Raw genomic sequence first — 22,488 nt, 5'->3', positions numbered from 1 at the left:
AAAAAAAAAATAGTGGAAATGGGGAAGGAGAACGAGAGCTGTTGTCCAAGAGCTTCTACGTAAAAATAAAATTAAAAAAAAAAAAAAAGGAGGAGAAAAAAAAGAGTCTCTTAAATGGTTCTGAGGGTTTTAAAGATGAACTGAAAAGAGGATAAGACGATGGAGGAGACAGACAGTTTTTATTGCTGGCCTGCCCCGTGGAGCTTAGCTGGCCTCCATCCGGAGCTTCTTCCTGCTTTGGGGCTCTTCGGGCTCCGACTCCGAGCTGGAGTCTGAGCCCCCATCGAAGGCAGAGATGGTGCTGCCCTTGGCGTTGGTGTAGAGGCTGTTGTCTGAGGAGGGGTAGTTGGTCTGCAGTTGGGCACTCGACCTCGCCTTCTCCAGTGCACGGACTGAAAGGCAACCAAGCGAGCGGGTTATAGCCTTCTGGAGACTGGGGGAGTAACCGAGTCTCAGGTCAGGGTCCAGCCTGTTCTTCCGAAGGGCTTGCTGGCCCCCGAGGCTCAGGGTGGCTCATAAGTAACTCCCTTCTGGTGGCTGTTCCACCTGCATACTTCATTTCCCTCTGCCTTTCCCAGCCAGAGCTGAGCGCTCAGTGGATGTGGCCAGCCACTCTGCAATGCCACCCAACCCTAAAGAGAAGGCTTGTGATGTCACTGTCCTGCTGTGGAAGCCCAGTACAGAGACAGGAGCACGAGCTCCCTGTGGGACCCAGTGGTGCAGTAACAGCGAAGCTGGCCTGGCAATGCCAGGCTCCACAAGGGTGTGAAGGCCACACATCAACAGGAAAGGATGACAGAAGATGTATCAGCCAAAGAAAAGTTTTGGCTTAGCTCTCATGTACAAGATCCACTTGGAAAGACAAGCTGGACACTTGGAAGCAAGTCACCAATACACACAGAATACCTGGGCTTTCCGACACACGGCCCCTACATGCAGGCTGCTCGGCCCGGTGACCAACCCGCTGCCGCCTCCCGCTGCCCAGCCCTCGTTTCAGCTCATCTTGAGCCTGGAAGGTCAGCCCATTTATTTTAGTTTAGTTTATTTGAGGTGTTCTAACCCAGGTGGTTACTTGCATTTCCTTTTACTTGCATCTTCCATGAGGGAGGAAGAGAAGTGAATTCCCCAGGAACAAAGAACTTGATCAGCTCTCGCTTTCCCCTGTGGTTGTAGGAAAAGGCGGATGTGAGCATTGGAGAACAGCATGGGCCTGGCCCATAGGCTGCCCTGATTGGACTACCGTTGACAACGGGGAGCGCTCACTGTCCCTGAACACCCGGAGTCTCTGTGGCGCTTACACAGCACACTCCAATTCAAGGACCTCACAGCTCTTTTGAGACACCTGATGCCAGGTGTGACCCCTACGACAAGCAGAGCACCTGAGCCCCAAGAAGGGGAGAGAGAGCAGGTCAGAAAAGAGTCTCCAGTGTCTAACCCCTATACTCCACTGTTCCCTCACCGAGGGCTCAGGTCCTTCCTCAGGATGGCTCTACACTCAACTACTCAGGCCCAAGAAGCAGGGCCACAGCTGCTTAGGAGCATACGCTCCGTAACTGGTTCTGACTCAGCAGGCCTGGGTGCGAAGCCCTGACCTGGCTGGAGCACAGCAGGGCCAGATGCCCCACAAGCTCTGCTGCTCACCTTGCTGCTCCAGAAGAGCATTCTGCCGCTTGAGGTCATCAATATCTTGCTGGTGTGTGTGGTTTTTCCTTCGCATATACTGGATATACTCTGTGGCTTTGTCTAGGATTTGGGCCCGGGATGCCTGTTGCAATATGAGAAAAAGCAAAGGGGACAAAATAAAGACCTAGTCCACGCAGTGAAGAAACCATGCCCTTCAGCAAAGACGGCATGAGGGAATGGAAGCAGGAGGGTGAGGGGGCACAAGGCTGAGGAAACGGCGCAAGTGCTATCAGGAATCTTGTTTACACCAGTCAAGGCACCAGCGGCTTTACATAGCTTACCTCGCTGGCTCTCTCTGAGAGAGGGAGCTCCACCAGGAACCCAAGGCTCAGAGAAGTTTACTGGTTTATTCAAAATAAAAGAGTGCAGAGCCTGGATTCAAACGCAGGTCCAACTCACTCCTGAACTTGTACCCTGTCCACCCGCTTTGGTTCTTTAGGTTGCTTTCATGTCTTCAGCCAGGCTATTCTGAAAACATTAAAATGCTACTTAACTGAGACCTTAGGCCATTCACTCTCTGCTAGGGCCTGGCTACAGGCAGCTGGTCCAGAAAGACAAGATCAAGATCTCAGCTGGAGGTGGCTCAGGATGGGAATGGGTACAACGCTGTCAGGATGCGAATGGGTACAATGTTGTTCATCAAGGTCCTAGATTTCAGACAAGCTTTCAGACCGTTGTTAACTAGTTCCAACTGAGCCATGCTGCTTTGTCATGATTTCAGCGTAACTGGCTAAAGAGAATTTTGTGAAAGCTGTCAGAGCTTGATGTCAACACAGGAAGGGCATGAGATTGGGCCATTTCAGGAAGCAACCATACCTTTACCATGGCTGTGGGTAGCCTACGCACTGCCCTGTCAGAGGAACAAGTTAATGAGCTAATAAAATGGATGTCAGGTTACTCGGCCCCTGGTGGAATGGTACAAAGCCAAGAGAACTGAAGCTCAAGGCAGGGTAGTCTAGTAGCCGAAGTATGGTGGTGAGGCACCTCAGGCACCTGAACTGCAGTAAAGCTTCTTAAGTGGCAAAGAAAACAGCCGCACTCAGGCGAGCAAAACTAAATCCACCTGTAGTATATTCTGACAATCTCAACTCATAGACTTCAGCAGGGCTGGGTATCAGAGAGGTTTGGAAGGCCTGGGTTTATTCACCAGTTCTCACAAGTACTAGAGTTTCCAGGCTTTCCTCTTATAGCATCCTTAAGGCAACTTCCTCAAAGGGAAATTGTTCATATTCAACCGTTTTTATCTGGTGCGAATTACATACAAGGCACGGAGCAGACACTGTGGGGAAACAAAATGTATTAGTCGTGGTTTCTTTTGCCCAGAAGCTAACTTACTATCTAGTTGAGGAGATAAATGTATTTATATACAGACAAATCACAGGGCAGTACCAACAAGTGTAACTTGAGTAGTACAGATTAGAAAGGCCATGGGAAAGATGGCTTCTGGCTGGGGTGATCACCTTCTGAGTGCCAAGCATTAGCCTCGGCTCTGCACACACAGGCTCCTATCTGAACCAGTGAACCCTGGGTTAGACTGAGGTGGAATCTGTGGGAAAGGGTTGCTCTGGGCAGGGAGAATAGCACAAGCAAGGGCATGAGGGTGGGGACAGGACCAGGCCTATTTCTTTAGTTGAGTAAGTCAGCTTATGTAGAAAAGAATGAGAGCACCTACCAACGGGGGCTTGCAACTCTGGCTACAAGGTCGCTTCAGAAGCTGTTTCCCATTTCTGCCAAAGGGGACTTATTAGGGTTAATTACTAGGTGATAAAATGAAAAAAAAAAAAAAAGGTGGGCACATATTTACAAGGGACTAATTAAAATACCTTGCCTCTCTGGATGCTAGAGATGGGATTAAAAACAAGTATTGTAGGATAGGTGGCAGAGTGGGGAGAAGAGCTTAGGAATCCAGGAGACGGGTGCCTCCTAGGTCCTGTCTGTAATGGGCTCTGTGACTGCAGACACAGTACTTCTCTCCGTGGCTACTCCTTATCTGACAAGAAATTCTCTCAGACCCCACCCAGCCTTCCAAATTCTATGCACTCCATCACTGATCTAATTGTTATGCATATTTACATCCCAGTCTCTCTTTATATTTGTCTATTTTTTCAACTGTTGTTCCCAGAAAGCAACATTAACCCTTATTTAACTCCTCATTTGCATCTGGCACAAGGGAAAAAAGCAAAATCTCTGAACAAGAGAGCACTTGCAGACTTCCCTGGTGGCGCTTGCAAATGTTCAGAGATAATTTTTAACAAATGACCGCACTGAGTAGCAGCCTGAGCGCTCCCAGTTTCTTCTTCACATATTTATACATGAAACCACGAAGTGAAAAGGGAGAAGTAAGCACAGCACAACAAACCAAAGAGAAAGATGCCATGAGAGATGGAAGTTTTTCCACCTCAAGGCAGTTTTTGGATGAAGATAAAATTCACAGATGCTCAGAAAACAGTGTCTTGGGATCAAGAGGTCTCCACAGAAGGCTAGACTGTAATAAACCCAGCACGAGGCCTCCAGAATGCTAATAAGCACCGCCCTTCCTCCACACAGCCCCTTGCCTAAGTAGAAGCACCTAGGCCACTTGGGGTATCCCTGACCCTCACTTACTAAGTCCAAAAGCATGGTTCAACTAACTTTATTTTGCCCCCTCCAGGGTACTCAACAAGAAGTCCCACAAGAAAAAATTTAAAGTACGAAATACAGAATTCCCCCAAATTTACATGTGCATCTAGTCCAGCGAAGAAAAAGCAAAAGGTTGAAGGTAGAAAATGCTAGACTCAACTGAAATCCCCTCTTCCAGTTTTACAAACCATGCAAGATCATGTGACCTGCCACAGGGTTAAGGTGTGGGCAGGCCCTTGCCTTTATGAGTTTATACTGTGAACAGCAGACATGAAGCCAGCAAGAACCCTGGGCTTTACAGCCTGGACTATGGAGTGGCCCTGGGCTTTTGGTTTCTGTTTTCTAAACCGTGCCCAGTTGGCTAAGTCAGCAATCTTCGTGTGAGTGTCCCTGAGCAGATAACACTTGGTAGGTCAACATGTCCACAGATTGACTGTTGCCTTTGGGTACCCAGTAAGGACCCGAATAATTTATTTCCTGCTAGTTTTTACAATTAGAAGGTACCAATTCTCATTCTGCCTTTCTAAGCAGAAACATATCTCTTTAATGGTTTGGACACAGGATGGCCCATGGCCAAGGGCACTGAAAAGGCATTGGGCCTTCTGGGTAGTAGTTTAACGCACAGCGGCAGTCAGGCTTCTCTTTCCCTCTGGGAGCCACGCAAAAGGACATTGGACCCCTTGCCCAATCGCGTTCCAGAGCCACGGCTGCACAAAGCGATACAAATGATGATGATAATGGCAGCAGCTGAGTACTTACTAAATGCCAGGCACCCTCATACAATATTCTGATGTGTTATTTCCCCTATTTTATAAAGGAGGAAACTGAGGCACAGAGCTGTAACTTGCCTGATATTACATAACCAGTGGGTAACAGTGAGTCAAGATTTGAACCCAGGCCTCCAGAACACCCTATTTTGGGACCACAGGGGAGGCTGTGGAACTAATGAAGAAGATCAATGGAATTTGGAGAGTCTGAGCAGGAAGAAAAGGACAATGAAAGAGTCACCCAATTTGTCTGTAAGGATATCAATGAAGAGCCTGGTGAGGGTGATTTCCTTGAAGGAGTGATTTTAGGTAAATCATCTTCACACAGGTAATGGGTGCAGAAGTGAGTTGAAGCTGAAGCAAAGATGAAGACTGGTTTTTAGAATGAGGCTGAAAAAATAAGAAATGGAAAAAAAGTAGCATGTAATAACAGCAGCATTGAAGGAAGACTGTTTTTCTTTTAAAGGCAGGTGAAACTCAAAGTGATCCCTAGCAGAGAAGAAACAAATACAGAAGAAAAGCCAGAAGATGCAAGTTAGCTTGAAAGAACTGTCTGAACCTGGGCCTGGGCCAGGGGAAACGCTGGCCCCCCGCACTGCTCTGGCTTCATTACCTAAGAAGGGGAACCCGAAATGGACAGCGGAGAAGACCCAGCGTGGCAGAGGGACCCAGCGGTTCCTGTGCCACCTCTCCTGCTCGTACGCAGTTGCTGGCCTGTTTGCATCCCTGCCCAGAGCAGCAAGGAGATGGAGGAAAGGGCCACCCAGCCTCCAGAGGCACCCACTTGAACAGAACTCTGTTTGGGAACAGAGTGTACTCACCTGGTGTGCTGCAGCAAGAATCAACTACCTATTTCACGAGAGGCCCCAAACCCAAGAGTTTGATTCTAATTAGCACCTAAAGGTCCCAAATGATTCTTGAAGTAGTTAACACTGATATTTAGGATGACATCCAAGGTCATTAAATCCCATTTAAGGTAGTGGTTCTCAAAATTTTTCATATAGGGCAAGAGTTCCACACATTTCCGGAGCTGTAAATCTTTGTTTAGACAAAAATCCAAGTTGTTTAGAAAGCAGGTGGGGAGAGGTGAGGAAGAGAAGAGTCGTACTAGCTTGTTAACATTAGGAACACTGTTGCTCTTCCCTAGGGTCCTAATGCTGACCTGAGAAACAGTCATCTTTGCTGTATTTATCATTTTTTCCTCCTGTCAAAATCAGATCCTACCAGGCTGCCCTGGTTCTGCCAAGAACCAAAACGCCACATCCTGGGGAATGAAAAAAGAACTACTGCCTGACTCACCAGTTGACATGTTTTGTTATTTTAAAGAAAATAAAACCATTATTTTCTGAAACCTGCACAAAATTCTATGCATAGTAAGGTAAAGGGAGGCCTAGGGCAAAGCTGGTGTACATTTTCAGTTGAATAAGCCATGTTCTGGAAACAAATATCAAAGCACAATAAATTCGGGTCTGTATTAAACTAGTTCATTCCAAAATGGAACCACCATCAATGCCAAAAAGGGAGGCTGGAAGGCTGTGGGCTCAGAGCCAGCACAGCCATGTGGCCCCTCAAAGGCTTCTTCCTGGCCCTTCCAAGCCCAAAGGACCATTTTCTTGATTACTAGGGGAAGGCAAAGCTATCATGCCCCATTAAGGGCTTAAAGCTGGGAGCCAGACATTTGTTTAAGGGTCAACACAAATCATGTTTCAAACTTTGTATTCTTTTATCTTGAGCCCTTGGTAGTCTGAAATGAAGGTGTGACATTTCCCCATCAAACTCTGACCACAAGGGACGGGAGCACAGGGTTTCCTCAAAGAAGAAATACAACTAGTAAATAAACATGCGGAAAAGGATTTAATCTCACAGGCGATAAACAAAATACAAAATTAATTACTACCTTTTGCCTATTAAATTAGTCACCCCCTCCAAAAAAAAAAATTCCAGTGGTGGTAAAATTGGTACTCTCAAAACAATACCAAAAGACTAATCTTTAGAATTTGCTTGAAAAAGAAAGAAAAGAAAGAAGACATGAAAACAATCCTCCTGGAAAGCATTTTGGCAACATACAGCAAAAAATCAGATGTTCTTACCACTAGACCCAGCAATCCAACTTCTGGGAATCTGTTTTATAGAAACAGCCACATGCACCAAGATGTTCATCACTACATTATTTATAAAGTTAAAAGACTGGAGGCAACCTGAATGGTTAAAAGAAACATGCCTAATGGCTAAATATGAACACTCTATCACTTGGGGAAAGGGCACATTATGTGAAAGCATCAAGCTATAGCCTTTACCCATGTAAAGCATGCGTATGAAGAGACCAGAGGGGATACACAGATTGATAACACCATTATTCTCTTGTCTCCTAGACTCCATCAATAAACACATGGACTTAAGAGCAGCCTTTGCCGGGGGAGGGAAAAAAAAGGGGCGAGCTTTGTTTAACATCCACTTTAAGATGGCACCCAATTTCAGTCATGTTAAAATAGGGTGTGGGATGGGGAGAACCGCACTGTCCAGCACAATAGCCACCAGCCACAGGTGGCTAATAAGTACTGAAATGTGACTAGTCTGTAACGCACTGTGGTATCCTAAATGGGCAGGAAATCCAAAAGGGAGGGGATATATGTATGTGTAAGGCTGATTTGTTTTGCTGTGTGGTAGAAGCTAACACAACATTGTGAAGCAACTATACTCCAATAAAAATTAATTAAAAAAAAGAAATGTAACTAGTCTGAATTGAGATGTGCTGTAAGTATAAAACACACACTGGATTATCAAAACAGCGCAAGAAAATAATATAAAATATCCCACTAGTAATTTTTACTATACTGATTATATATGGAAGTCATACTTACTTCTGTATATTAGGTTAAATAAACTATATTATTAAAATTAATTTTACCTGCTATTTGTGGCTCACATTAAAATTCCACTGGACAGCACCTGTCTTAGAATCTTAGAATAAAGGAAAGGTTGTAGTTGTGTTAGAGGAATGGAAGTACTGTTTTTCTTCTTCCCATTTTTCCAAAGTTTCTGCAATTTTGTTAGAGGGGAAAGAAAAGAGAAATGCTGGAGGGAAGGCCCAGTAACCAATTCCTCTTCTTTCAAATCTCCAGATGGAAAAGCGGTGAGTTTCCCGACTCTCTAGTCTTCTCTATGGGAGTGAGCCCTCCCCTACTCTGTAGTGCAGAGACTTCCAGAAGGATGGACAAAGCTTCTGCCCTCAAGGAGTGCACCCTTCAGTTAGGTGATAAGAACTGTCACAGAAAAAAGGAAGACACAGGAGAGGCCCCATAAAGGGCCGGTGGGGTGTCAGGGAGAGTGATAATCCAGTGTTCCCAGGGTGCTGAGGCATTTGATACAGCCCTTGAAAATGGGCAGGTGGAGACTGACTGGCAGGGGAGGCCTCATTGGGGAGAAACACAGGAAGGCAGGAAACATGGGGAGCTGGGGAGCCCTTGTAAGTGGGTCTCTTCATTGTGAAACCCCAATGTCATCTGGGTGGTGAAGCTGGAGTTGAGACCTTGGTGGAAGGAAAGAACTAAGATAAACCTGAAGATGACATTCCTGGGGAAACAGAGGAGGGTGTACACTGCTTCACAATAAGGGAAGGAGCAGAAAAAGCAGGAGGACAAGTTGGGTACCTTATTCAGAGAACATGGAATGCCAGTCCTTACCTTGATGGGCACTGAAAAGCCCTTGGAGGCTTTGGCAGTGCAAAAATACAGTTAAACAAAGAATTCAATGAATCAGTACGTTTACAGTTGCTGAGCCTGGAGCTTAAGGGAGACCTGGACAACTATGGACAACAACTTAAGATGTAGAAAATTTAAGAATAAAAGAACTGCCCAAGTTGGAGTCTGGCCAGGTAATAACCTTGTTGAGTAATAAGGTGAAATGGGTAGGGCTGTAGTTTACATTTCATTTAGAAGACAACCCCTTTAGCAGCCCAGATATGATGCAGAAACACTGCTGCTGAATGAACTGCCTGCCTTAAAGGGTGTCCACTAGAGTGAGCTCCTCCCAGTGTAACAAGGCCAGGTGGAGAGAGGGCTTCCTTCCTTCAGTCAATAAACACTCGCTCTGCTCCCTACTGTGTGCCAGGCACCAAGGGAAGAAATATGACCAAAGATATTCTCCCTGCCTTCAGTACTTACTACAGTGTAGTATGGAAGACGGGTAGACAGTCATCAAGTAACCACACAAATATGTATACAGTTACACCTGGGATAAGCCCGGGTCACAGTGCTGAGTGAGTTTAACAGGGAGACTGACCTTCAGCAGTAAGAACTACTATGTTCCCTGGTATAAGGGGCTATTTGGTTTCAACATCTACCTGTTAAGGACACTGGGCTTTAATGAAGATGAAACAAATTAGCTCAGTGTTTTAACCTCTTACTTGATGCTCAGCAGGTTATCTTATTATTGTTAATTGTTAGGTATAATCCTCTCCCCCAACAAGAGAGCAAGATCCTCAAGAGTAGACAGCATGCATTAAACCTCTTAAATCTCTGCGGTGCTCACATATAAAAACGTGCGCACAACCATGTGGGCTGTGGCGGTTTTCGTCAAAGAGCTGAGCAAGCCCACCGTTGCCTCTGGCACTCTCACTCCTCAGCTCCTTTCTGGGAACCTACCACGAGCCGGAGTCTGTGACAGCAGCCGGCAGAGGCAGTGCCTTCATAGCCTCACCTAAAACAAAGGGACTGACTCACTGACTATAAGAACTCTTACTTGCTGACTAGAAGAAACACTTTTCTTCTTTATTTTCATCTTAGGTTATAATCTCTTTTTAACATAACATAGCTCTATCCAGAAAGGAGAAATTCAGAGCACAACTGCCTGAGAGAGCAATTACGTATGATAAATAGGCATTTAGGAAGAGACCTAGAAGATGAAAAATTCCTATACACCACTGTTCAGCTACATATGGCACCACTGAAACAGAACTTTCTTTCACTAAAGTCAGCCATGCTAAGGAGACACTGTGATTGGATACAGTCACTCTGGTGCAGGTGCTGGGGCTAACTCACCGGGGGTGGGCACAGAATTACAGCCCCACGCAAAGGCAGACTGATGGGCTCGTCACCACGTTTGCCCCCCACATAACAGCGTGAGCTCAGTGCCAGCAAGCCACTGGGCAACACTCCCTAGCACCCAACCAAGGACCCTCAAAACAAGGAATAATTCTGTTCAAGAACACTAACGTCTTCCTTTGAAAAGTGGGACCGCAGTCGTTCCTGCCCTTGCTCCCTTACTCTGGTTGACTGGCTGATGGTTCTAACGCCATTCCATCTTTCCTGTGGGCTCCATGTCTAGCTGAAAAACTATGGTAAACAAAAGGCTCAGGCAACAAGAGTTCAAGAGTCTACTTGTGAACAATGTGACCTACGGCAAAACCCAGCTGGACTGCCAACTATAATGATCTATTTCTCAGAACAGCTACGTGGACTCAGACAAATTTATAAACTTTCAGTGACCCTTAACTCTGCACTTTGGTGTTGTCTACATATGCTACTTCAGGGGACAATATTTTAGTAGCAACCCTAGTAAGACATACTGCCAAGATTACTGACTCTATCCAGGGGAAGCTCCCAATATAAAGACAAGATATAAGAATTGAAGCAAGATTTCTTTAAAATATCCTTAAATTGTTTACCCCTACGGTGTGGTAGAAAGATTGAACTTGGCAACCAGCAGTCCTGAGTTCTAGTCCCTGTCCAGCTATAGACTGATCTTGAGCCTGTTTCCTCATCTCTGATACATGAAGGATGGCAGGAGCCCTAGCAGTAGTAATTGTCCAATTATAATAGTGTAGTACTCACCTCAGAGAACTGGTGTGCAGATTTCATTTTACATTGCAATACAGATATTAGTTAATACTGAATTTTTTACTTAAGCAAAAGGTGACCATTTTATAGTAGAAATATAGGGAACAAAGGACAAATAGAGTTTGAGTCTCACGTCTAAAGGGGTTTTTTTTGTTGTTGTTGTTTTAGTACAAGTACACCCCATTCTTGGTTAGGATCCAATTCAATCAGTATTAGTTTCTCTTTAAAAAACAAAAGGCTTATTAGAACACATAGGACAGATAATCCAAATACTAAGTGAGAAGCCACCTGGAGCATAATGGTGAACAAGTCAGAGGAGACTGGGGGCCTTCGCTTCAAGAAACTGATCTAAGCACCCCCAAAACTCACAGGGCAAAATGATCACTTCATGATTATTTACATAATGTCAGAACCTTAATTACTGCAATCCAAATCAAGAATTACTCAATTCCCTTTGGTTCAAATACCACTTTAAAAAAAACTGCAACATTTAGGGAGAACTAGGAAGTCTGAGAGACCAAAGTATTCTGTTAGACTCACTGCAGCATCTGTGAAACAGTGTTGGCAGGGAAGGAGAATAATGAAGATTGTGGAACTTAGTGGGAAGGGGTTGGGGTTCAACCAGAGCTAACAGCCACTTACTTCCTTTATTCATGCTCAACATGAACATTTGCACTGCAACACACAAAAGCATTCTGAAATCAGAAAGGCACCTGGTTAACTTCCACTGGGGCTTTGATCAGCTAGAAGAAACCTGGCCCCTCGACCACTCCTTTCCCCTAGTCGTGCTACTTCTCTGACCTCATCTCCTGCTATGGTCCCTTCACTCACTCTGCTCCAGCCACTCTGGCCTCTGTCTCCTTGAAAGGCCCAGGAATGCTCCCAGGTTCCTGCCCCTGGACTATTCCACTCGGCTTCCCTGGCCTGGAATGCTAATCACCAGATAGATGCATGGTTCTTTCCTTCACTTCCTTCAAGTCTTTGCTCAGATGTTGCCTTGCCAGTGTGTTTTTTTGTCTGCCCTAATGAAAACTGCAACCCTTCCTTCCCTGTTTTTCTCCACAGCACTTATCTGACATACTATAATATACACTATACTATATATATACACATACATACTATATATATATATCTGACATACTAAATATATATATATACTATATATATATTTAATTATTAGTTCATTTTCTATCTTTTCCTCACCACACTAAGAGCTTCTGCTTTTGTCTACTTTGTTCACTGCCGTATTCCTAATATCTAGGACAACGACTGGTATGTAGCAGACCCCCAGTAAGTATCTGCTGAATGGAGTAAGTGAACAAACGAATAGGCCACAAAGAATGACAACTGTTTGGTTTGTAAGGTTACCGAATTCAAACTGTCATCTTCCTTGAAAGGAGACAACAGGATTTAGGGTAATTTTAAGGACTTAAGGAAGAATGTTATGACAATGTAAAATAGACTGGATAAAGAAAAAGGTATAGTTGAGCTCTTAAGACTGACCTCTCCCAAAGTGTTCTTGAACTTAAGAAAGCCTAAGAATCACCTGACTGCAGGTTATAAATACAGATCTCTAGGCCTGCCTCCAGAAAGACAGATTCAGTAGTGATTCTGATGGGGGTGATCCACAGGCCATTTCTTGGGATACGCTGCCCCGGCGCCATTCCTGATTAGATGTGAGACTTAGAAAAAGGTAGCTCTTGTCCATTTACTTCACCAAAGCCATTTTAATTGATACCATGGCATATGAATAAGCACCTACTGTCAATAGTTCAGACAAACACAAGAGATAATCCTTTGTACATGTGTACTCTGACTAAAAGCGTGAGCCTCTCCCCCCATCATAAAGATTTCCCGTGGTGCTTAACAGTGTTGTACCCAGGAATGTTGTTATTCCAGGTAAGCACGTTGGTCCAAGGCCATTAAGCCAAGTGCACACTAAGTAGGCCTAACCTAGGGCAAATTCTGGTTTTGCAATGCTAGGTATTTACATGGCCTATTTTATGTTTTGCATAAAGGTCAGACCTACCCCATCCTTTATAGCCACACAGCCACACCTTAGATAACATATAAAGCAAGTGGCTTACCAGACTGGCAGTATAAATAAAATGAAACCATAATGGTCCCAAGTTTAATTCCGGATAACCAAACAAAACCAGGACTCCTACCACAGAGCTAAATCTGGAAAGCCATTCAAAGCCCACCTGAAAGCAACAATTTTTCTTAAAACAGTTGCTTTTTTTTTCGGTTGCTTCTTTAACACTGCATTATTGAACCAAAAACCAAAAACACACAGGTCTTCTTCCAAGTTTCCCACTTATACACTGAATAGCTGCAGAGAGCAGCCAGTTATATTGTGTGTCAAGGATGGAATGAACTGTGCAAACACATATTTTCTCCAAATTCCAAGGAGTGACCCTAACCCACAGACTTTTTACTCAAAGCCTCGGACTTTGTTTTGCAAATGTAGAAACAGCTGGTGCCTACCTCTCCAGGGAAAACAGTTTCTGGAAGGCCACCAGTGGGGTAGGGGGATGGTGGAAGAAGAGTAGTTATTTTTTCTTCCATTTTGTATGAACACGTCTCTTTACTCAAGTCCCACATTAAGAATGCTCTTTATATGCCTTTGAAATAATAACTGTTGGACTGGGAGATCACTGGTGTCCAGATTGGTTCACATACATTCCTGGGAAGTTTCATTTAAAATAAGTACTCACTTCGAACCATATAAAAAGAATCCTCATGGAGGTCCAGAGAATCACTGACCTCTGGAATCCTTAGCATTATCCCAAACGGCTATATGCTACTCTCTATATTACACTGTATAGTTATAATTTCTTGAATGAGTAATTTATTATACATAATACTAATTTTAAAAGAGAGCTCCTACTGATGTCTTAACAAGCAGCTCCATTACATCTGACATCGTTTGCTAAGGATGAACTACAGTAGGTAAGGTGTGTGATGACTCTCTGAAGAATCAAAGATTAAGGAAACCATGTCACCCAAATATCGCTGACTCCATTTCTTTCCAGAAAGGTGAATGCCCTGCTAAGCCCCACAGTGAGTTCCAAGTTAGTGGCGGCTAAGCTAATCAGCTTTCTCAATAAACTCACCTTCTCTCCTTGGAGTGATGGGACCGAGTCCCGCAAACTGTGAAAGCTGTCTTTGATGTGGTCCCTACGTTTTCGTTCCAGTGCATTATGATGAGCCCGTTTGTCAGCCTGGAAGAATGGGAGAAAGAGCACATTAGTGATGTCAGTCCTTCTGCTTGGTACAGGTGAGTGGGTACAGCCTGGAAGTATATGCTGTCAGCGCTGTCCCAGCTGACTGGACTGGGAAGGATTTGTCGAGGTGGGCAGTTAGGAGTCTCCAGAATTAGGCTCTGCTAAAGGGGGAGAAAGGGGTGAGCAAGGCTTTCGACAGGAACATCCAAAGTAGCTCGATGCATCCAGTTCATGCATAAGTAAAATAAAAGTTATTCATGGGGACAAAGTGTGGCTCTCCTGCAGCATCAGTTTTCTCCCACAACTTACTTATGTGACACAACAGCCGCCAGTCCATGGCTGGGAGGTGACCAGGGAAAAGCTGCATTGGGCCCCTTCATAAGATGTGATCACCCCCACTGTAAGAGATTCCCCACGGTGGGTACCCAGAAAAGGAGTTAGGTCACTGGTGCACTGTTTCTTTCCATGTGAAACCATCACCATGAGTCCGCTCTGGTCTCCAGCTCACTAAGAGGTACTAGTTTTAAGACCTTCTTGCCAAATCATACAATAGAAACTAAAACCTCTAGAAAACCCAGATGCATGAATCTGCGATCATTATGACAGAGCTGATATAGACGCCAACTGCATTCTGAGCTCCTACTTTTTAAAGTGCATCTAAGGTGATATTCAGCCAAGGGCTTCCCTCACACAGGCTGCCAGAAAGGCGGTTCTCAGACAGTAAACCTCTGACACTCACATATTCTCAATACACCTCCTCAGGCACCTGTGGCGCATCACTGGCGGTATCTAAATACCCACAGACCAAACTCCTTATCCTGTCCTGCTTAGAATCACAAAGAACAATCAGCTGGAGAGGGACAGAGATGCCAAGTAATCAGTGGCAAAATACACTGGCTTCAGGTGGAAGTGACAGTGCTGGAGAACACTGCAAGAGAGTTTCGGCAGGTCCCCATTAAAGGGGTGGTCCCTCCAATGAAGCACAAACGCTCACTTAACCTAAAGCAAGAACTTCACATCTGCACTCCGGGAATTATGGGAAATACTATACTCTGAGAATTTACCCCCAATACACAAGGTTGCACTGGGCTAACCTAAAGAGGAAGTCTGTACAGAGGAAGTTCAGGTAGCTTTAATCTACCCAGACACAGCACCAGGAATTTTAAAAATGAAGCAACAGGAGTAAATAACTTGGCTTAGCACAAGAATGCCTCAAATGAATCTTTATACTAGACAAGATGTTCGGACAAAAGTCTATAGAGACAAGAGTTATAGGAATGAAAGGACTTGAAATTCTAGTATCTAATCCTAAAAGTCTGAGTCATTACAGAGGAAGAGGCTGTGAGCAGCTGTGGTAATTTTAGTCACTTCCTGGTCTCTCGAGCACAACACCTCACCTATAGCTCTGCTGAACTGGAAACATGGTTCCCATCACAGCCATGATTCTCCATGGCATAGCACTCATTTTCAGGGCAGATGCCTGGAACACTTCTAAAGCTCTCCTAATCTTACGCCTGGATTCTCTGTAAAAATGTGTGTCTGCCGAACTCCAGGGATATGTGGAATTTACAGGGAAACTGAGGGAATGATCAGATAACCTGAGGCTAGAGGAAGGTATCATACAGCATTAGAGCAGGAAAAGTGCAGGTTCCTTCTATCAGCAGTATGAAGAGCCTGAAAAAATTAAACATATTTAAGTATCTAGTCCTTTTCTAACTTACCATTCCCTCTAGTCATCTGTTGATACATAGGTAAGTTGGCTGGGTCTTAGACTAAAGACTTAGAGGGCTGAGAGATGGCATTTGGCACCTATCTGTCTCTCCTGTGTTTGCTACACACTCCCTAGGATGGTTTATTTACATGCAAAATAATCGCCCAGCTTTGGTATCCAGCAGCAGCCCAAGATACTCCTGTCTACTAAATCACCCTGATTCCTGGCCCTCCTCCCAGCTTAAGAGCTGTGCACAGAAGCAGTGACACCAGTTACCCACAATCCCTCTTGTTGATACAAATAAAATTCTAATTGTCTGTTTTCTTTCTGGGAGAGCCCTGCAAATCTCAAATGGCTAGAATCAAGTTGGACTTGGTTTCACTCACGCCTGCACTAGAAGGGTGGAGCTAAGTATAATCTAACACCAAAATCATCCCCACAATGCACTACCCCCTTCCCATTCACGGAGCCCTGAAAGGACTCAAATGGACAAGTCTTCGGTTAGAGGATTGTAAGTGAACTTGGCTGTGGACCATCAGCAGAAATCTTGGCTTCTCATCTGGGAAGCCAGCCAAGTTTGAGAAGTTGGCTCAACAAGGAAAGGCAGCAGTCCACTGCCTGGTAGAAAGCCTGGGCTGGGGACTGTTGTTCTCAAAGCAGTGGATGGAATTTCTGTGGTGGTTCCAGGCCCAATTTAACCAGCAGAAGAGTGGAATCTTAGACCATTCCCTGCTGCCATGTCCATCCCCAAGCTGCTACACTTAACCAGAGTCCATTTTGAAGCTCTCAGAGACAATGGCAATGACGCATTTTTCTTCTTCTCCAGCCTCATTTGAAAGAGCAAGTTAAAAACATGCAGAACTAACATGCCTAATTCCAGGCAACTCTGAACTAAATAATACCTCTAGTGGCTTGAAAGACCTTTACACGTATGAAAAACCTTTACACAAGACTGAGAATTCTGTTTGGGAAACATTTCCAAACGTCCAGCCGGATGAATTCTCTTCCCCCGCAACTCATCCAAATGGAGGGCCAGTTGCCAGGCTTATCACTGCTTTGTTAACTATCTTTGCTTGCTGGCAACCCTTTTTGAAAGGGACAAGATTTGAAGACTCCCAGTGTAAGGCACCTGAGATCCTCCCACAAACTCAAAACTAGTTTAAAAAAAAAAAAACAACAGGTGGGGAAGGGCCAAACAATTGCTGTGTCTTGAACAAATAAAGCTCAACTCAGATGAGTCAGCTTTCTCTCAGCTATACTGAGAAAGATGTTTGATAATGAAAACGGGTGATACCAAACAAATTCTAGGAGACAACAGAAACATTCTTGGGCTGAACAGCAGGCCCACAAATACCTCCCCTATACATCCTACAGGAGCAGTGGCTGGATGCTGTCACTCTTTAAGTACGCTGGATTTGCAGTTTCCAGCAGACAACCCTTCCTTCAGGGCATCCTAGGCTAACAGAAATACTAAAGAGCCGTGTGATCTTAAGAGTGGCCCACAGATGCTCAACAGGAACTCCGACACCAAATCGATTCCAGCTTTGACATCTCTGCCAAGGTTTTTATTCAGCCTCTCAGTATTATTTCCACCAAACTTTCCATACTGGCAGCCAGAATAAAAATCTTCACCTACAATTTGTCCATCTCTGACACTAACAAGCACATGTTATCTTAAGTGTTGTTAAATGTTGAAGGCAAATGTTATTTTCTTAGCCAAGAAGTTGCTAAACTGGCAGTAGGTCATTCAAGCTAAGGAGGGCTGTTCAAAACTGAAGAAATCTCTTTAAATTATTTCCTTCCAACTTACTGCATAGAGAATACATCTTCCTTAAAGGCATTACATCAGTCAGCAGCATTATTTCCTGCAAGTTCTAGGTAGGCAAATCACAAGGGGAAATGAATGATCCATTATTCAAGTATGACCAAGGTTCTCCAGAGCAATGCCCTCTCTTGCAGGTCACGTGACACCTAACCCCATCTGTAAGGGGAATCTTCTCAATTCCAATATAGAAAATTCCCACCATATATGGAATTAGAGTTGCCCAGTAAACATTTACTGCCTTTAAGAAATTTAAAGGCTACATTTTAGAAAGAAGATAGTGTTGCTTACGATTACTTAATAAGCTACTCTTATTAAACACTAACACTGGAAATACACAGGCTCAAAATTCTCATCAGAAAAGATCTATTTACTACTTCTGATGGGAAGCAAATAGGATAAATAAAAACTGAATAGGAGATACAAATTGCAACTTCCCAACACCTCTCCTGTTTGAAGCCGACTGCCTGGTATACATTTTTAAAATCCAATACACACATGTGTTTTCCAGGCTATTCAAAAAAATCACTTGGTGCCTAAAAAAACTTGGGAACGCTATCATCCAAATATGCCATCATACTATACCCATTTTCCTTGCTCAACTATTTTACCATTACTGGAATCTTGAAAAAAGACTTTTAAATATAAGAACACCCTTCAACAGGTCTTTTTAGGAACCAAACCTGGCATCCACATCACTGTCAACACTCTAAGCAGACACAAAGTACATGTAATGTATCATGTAGCACTTCTGCCATGCAACTAATTCCGGGTAAAAGACAGTAGTTTCCTGAGTAAATTCCGATCTCAAAGATGACCAAGCTCATTCCCTTCTGAATACATTGCAATTTCTAAAGAAACAAAGAGCTCTGAGAAGTTAGAAATATTTCATACCAGAAAGGTCCAGAAACAGAATTGTACAAATCTGTTTCTAACCCCCCCAAAGATATACTGTAACTGAAACACCTGCAGCTGTCATGAAGGATAAGCTGAAAAAGGTCTTAGGCTTCCGACTAACACACTAACCCTACGTTTCTTGTATACGTTCATTCTTTAAAAAAAAAAAAAAAAAAAAAATCTCAAGCAGAAATAAAACAAAGATCACCTTGCATGAAATATACCTGCCCCAGAAAACTGTCTTTGAAATGCAACTTTTTCCCTCCAAAAAAATAATAAAAATAAAATAATATCAGTGGGATTCTGAGACATATTGAATTTAATAATATAAATTATTGTTTGGGATTACTTCCTTTAACAAAGCTTACTGGTCACCGGAGAAGTTGTTTTCTGTTCACACTGAGGCAACAGAAAAAAATACGTCAAATCAGTTTCACTTTCTGTTACTGTTAGCCTCACTTCCTAACTCTGTTATTGCTGAGTATCCTACATTTCTTATGTAGTAAGGCTGTAGCTATTGTAGTGACATTATAAAACATGAATGAATACCTTTTTTTATATTAGGACCCACAGGACCGTTTCAAAATAACTTTTTAAAAGTTCTTTTGCAGTTCTAAATATTTGGTTGTTCACAGTCCACACCCTTTTCTGAACGAAGGCAAAGCTTAAGAACAGTTTCCCCCAAATTAAAAAATATATGTATTTATCTATACTAAATGTCAGGAAATAAACATAGTCACACAGAAAAAAAAATCTTTTTTACCCTACGTGTTCACAATAATTGCTTGATATGCTATGAAATTTGTCTATTGCTTCTTCTCTCTATGCCATTATGATTATCTTGTAACAGATAATATTTAAATGTCTCAGCAAGTAGATGTGTCAAATTAAAAACAAAGGGTCAGAACCACTCCCTGTGCCCACCCTCCAAAATCAAAGGGAAAAATCCTAAGTACCTTAACAGCGAACTGAAAGCCTCCATACCAGACAATGAGATGAGCACTCTAGGAGAGTGGGGACATTTTCATAATTTAATAAAACGATTTACATCAACAGCCATGTGGACGAGCATTCTGAAAAGCAGAAAGCGCTCAAGAACTGGAAGCCAAAATTTCACAAAGAAAATCCTTATCTCACTGGAAAGCCAATATAATTCCAATTTAAATAATGATTCTTCAAAGGAAGCCTAAACAATCCCTACCCTCCAATCCTGATCAAGCCCTAGGGCAGATTTTACAACCAGAGACTTGGAGGAAAAAAACGTTTTAAATAGACTGTGTTCCAAACATGAAATTCCATGTTTACATTATTAAGGATAATAGTAACTGAAAAAAAGGAATTTAATTTTCAAACGTATGTATAAATATTAAGTATCTGACAATACTTCAAATATTCAAAGTATTGTCTTCAAGGAAATACTTCAAGGAAAAATAAAACAAAACAAATTCTTTTTTAGTGACTAGTACCCAGGGATAATTTTAAAACCCCTGGAACAACTGCATTCTTGGATTTTATGGAAATATCAGCTTTCCATAAGTAAAGTTTTTCTAAATGCCTAATTCCTTCGACAACCTTAGAATCTGTGCTCTAATGAAAAGCAGGTACAATTAAGAGGGCTTGCTTTTATCCTGTGATAATGAAATTATTAGACCAGAGGTCTCAAAGTGGCATCTGGCAAATTGTAACAAGCCCCTAATCAACTTGATTGTCTCATACATTATTTTAAAAATCAGAAAAATAACATCAAAGTCTGGATTTGTAATCTTTCTTTTAAAATAGGAAGATAAGACAACACTAAGCCCTCATTCCCACATAACAGCAACCCACTGGACTTTAGTGGCTGCCTTTTCAGAAGAGGCATGTGCTCTCTAGTACCCCAGTCCTCACCTCTGCTCTCTATTCCTGACTATCTCACTGCCTGGGCCCCCTAGAGACATCTAAATTTTGGACCCTCATTCTCTACACTTCCTACTGCTCCCATCTGTCAAATGTTAGATGCTATGGTTTACTCATTTCTCTTCTCCTCTGATTCTGATTTATTTTGTCTCTATTCCTTTTTCTCCCTCTAATCTCTTCATGGAACACCCATAGTACTATCTCAGACTCCAAGGACATGAGATTTGTGTCTATCTTAATCCACAGAACCATCCACTGAGAACATTAATATCCAAACTCTGAGAAATTATTGACAACACGGTATGGTCTCAACCATCACCTCTTAGCAAAACTCTCTCTACAGTGCCACTTTTCTTCAACAGTTCCTTTTGTCTTTATACTGCTCCTTCAACTCAAATAGTCAGACCACAATAAGCAGCTGAATGTGACACGTTCACATTCAACCTTTGGCCCCTCTACATTTCCAATTTCTGCATTAGAATAATACCAGGTTGTGCTAGATTCCATAGGTCTACAGCAGTCACGTGACTTTTGGTTAAAGGTGATTACTGCATGTGCCTTCAACTTCACACAACTATGCAGATATGGTTTAGAACCTACTTGTTCCTAAGTAAAGCTGGCCACTTTTCCCTGAAATAATACTACAATTTACTTCAGCATGATGTGTTTCTCATTTCCCACTTCTATAGTGACAGCTAGAGCCCCCAGCGGAAACCTACAGAAGGATTCATTTCATTGCATACAAATTCTCACTCACCTACAGTCACTGAACCTCACCACCTGAGAACCTAGAATTATGAGGTTCGCAAGCCCGCCGCCCCCACCTAGAACCCCAGAACAAGGCCCCACCTCACCTTAGCGATAACAGAAGAGTTTACTACAATATTAAAAGTAACAGAACGATCTCTTTTTCTCTCTGACCCCAAAAAGGACTAGAATTGAACGGAAATGAAAATGAAACGGAGAGTAGGAGACGTACCGCTGATTGAAACCTCGGTTGCTCTTCCTGGAATAAGAGAGAAAAAAAAATAGAAAATATAGAAGTTATTTTTACACTTCACATTCAATAATAAGAAAGAAAATGCCGGCGGCAGAGGAAGCGGCGGGTGGGGAGTCAGCCCTACCCCCCCCCTCCCCATCCCACGCCCCCATCCCCCCTAGCGGGATCCGGTAGCGGGGCAGGGGGGTCCCGAGCGCCGCCCCTCCTTCCGGCATCCGACCCGGGACAGAGAGAGGGGGTCCAGAGCACTGTCTCCTCTCCTCGCACCCAGCTCAGGGCGTCTGGGCACTCCCAAGCCCTCTCCGCCCTCCTTCACCAGCCAGGATCCGCCGCGGGTCACGGGAGGAGGGGGGTCGCGGGCCGAGGGAGCAGGTCCTAAGCGCGGTGCCCTTCCCCAGGATCCGGACAATGGGATCCCGGGCGCACCCCGTCCCTGTCCCCCGGATCCTGAACTGGATAGGGTGGGAACGGGAGGCCGCAGCACCTTCCTCCACCGGGGGAGGTGGGGGTCCCAGAGGCCGCGTGTCTCCTCCCCACCTCCAGTCCTAGAAGGCCGCTTCGGCCAAGAGCCCGGAGGAGAGCGAGCCGGGAGCGCGACGGAGGCGGTCCCGGCCCAGGGTGAGGAAGGGGAAGGAGGCGGCGGCTGCCCGGCCCCCTACCGCCGTCGCCCTGCTGAGAACCCCGGCCGCTGTCCCCGCCTGACAACCCGCAAGGGAAGGAAGAAGCCCCAGGACTCACGTCGCTCTCCACCTCGATGTCATCGTTATCGCTCATTTCCTACGGCCCAGGGAGCGGCCACTGCAGCGGCGGCGGGGAAGGGGGAGGGGTGGAGGGGAGGGGGAAGTCACCGACAACAACAAGCCGAGTCCCCCCACACACACACTCACTCACTCGCTCTCTCACTCACTCACACACACTCACACACACACACACGCACGCACACACACACGCACACACACACACAACACGGGCGAGAACCACCTCCTCACTGCAGCACCGGATCAACGGCGGCACGCACGCCCGGTCGGC

General features: G+C 44.3%; 1 protein-coding gene across 5 annotated transcripts; it reads right to left on the bottom strand.

Moving 5' to 3' along the window:
* Nucleotides 1-58: 58 nt before the first annotated feature.
* On the bottom strand, nucleotides 59-22,488 carry MAX (MYC associated factor X). 5 transcript variants are annotated; one of them, XR_014326319.1, is made up of 6 exons: nucleotides 22,198-22,488; nucleotides 21,439-21,465; nucleotides 14,023-14,130; nucleotides 1,642-1,765; nucleotides 1,077-1,161; nucleotides 346-392 (listed from the first exon to the last, which is right to left on the bottom strand). XR_014326319.1 is itself a non-coding variant. In XM_082842519.1 (5 exons), exons 1-5 carry the CDS (start codon nucleotides 22,231-22,233, stop codon nucleotides 205-207), a joined length of 483 nt encoding a protein of 160 aa, XP_082698645.1. In that variant the 5' UTR covers nucleotides 22,234-22,488; the 3' UTR covers nucleotides 59-204. The 5 variants fall into 5 exon arrangements, 4 of the variants coding, with proteins under 4 accessions (XP_082698645.1, XP_082698646.1, XP_082698647.1 ...); XM_082842519.1 differs by lacking the exon at nucleotides 1,077-1,161 and having other exon boundaries at nucleotides 59-392; XM_082842521.1 differs by lacking the exons at nucleotides 346-392; nucleotides 1,077-1,161 and adding an exon at nucleotides 1,233-1,379.

The sequence above is a fragment of the Leucopleurus acutus genome (assembly GCF_964270905.1).
Source record: "Leucopleurus acutus genome assembly, chromosome: 1".
Lineage (NCBI taxonomy): Eukaryota > Metazoa > Chordata > Mammalia > Artiodactyla > Delphinidae > Leucopleurus > Leucopleurus acutus.
This window is presented reverse-complemented; position numbering and strand designations above follow the sequence as displayed.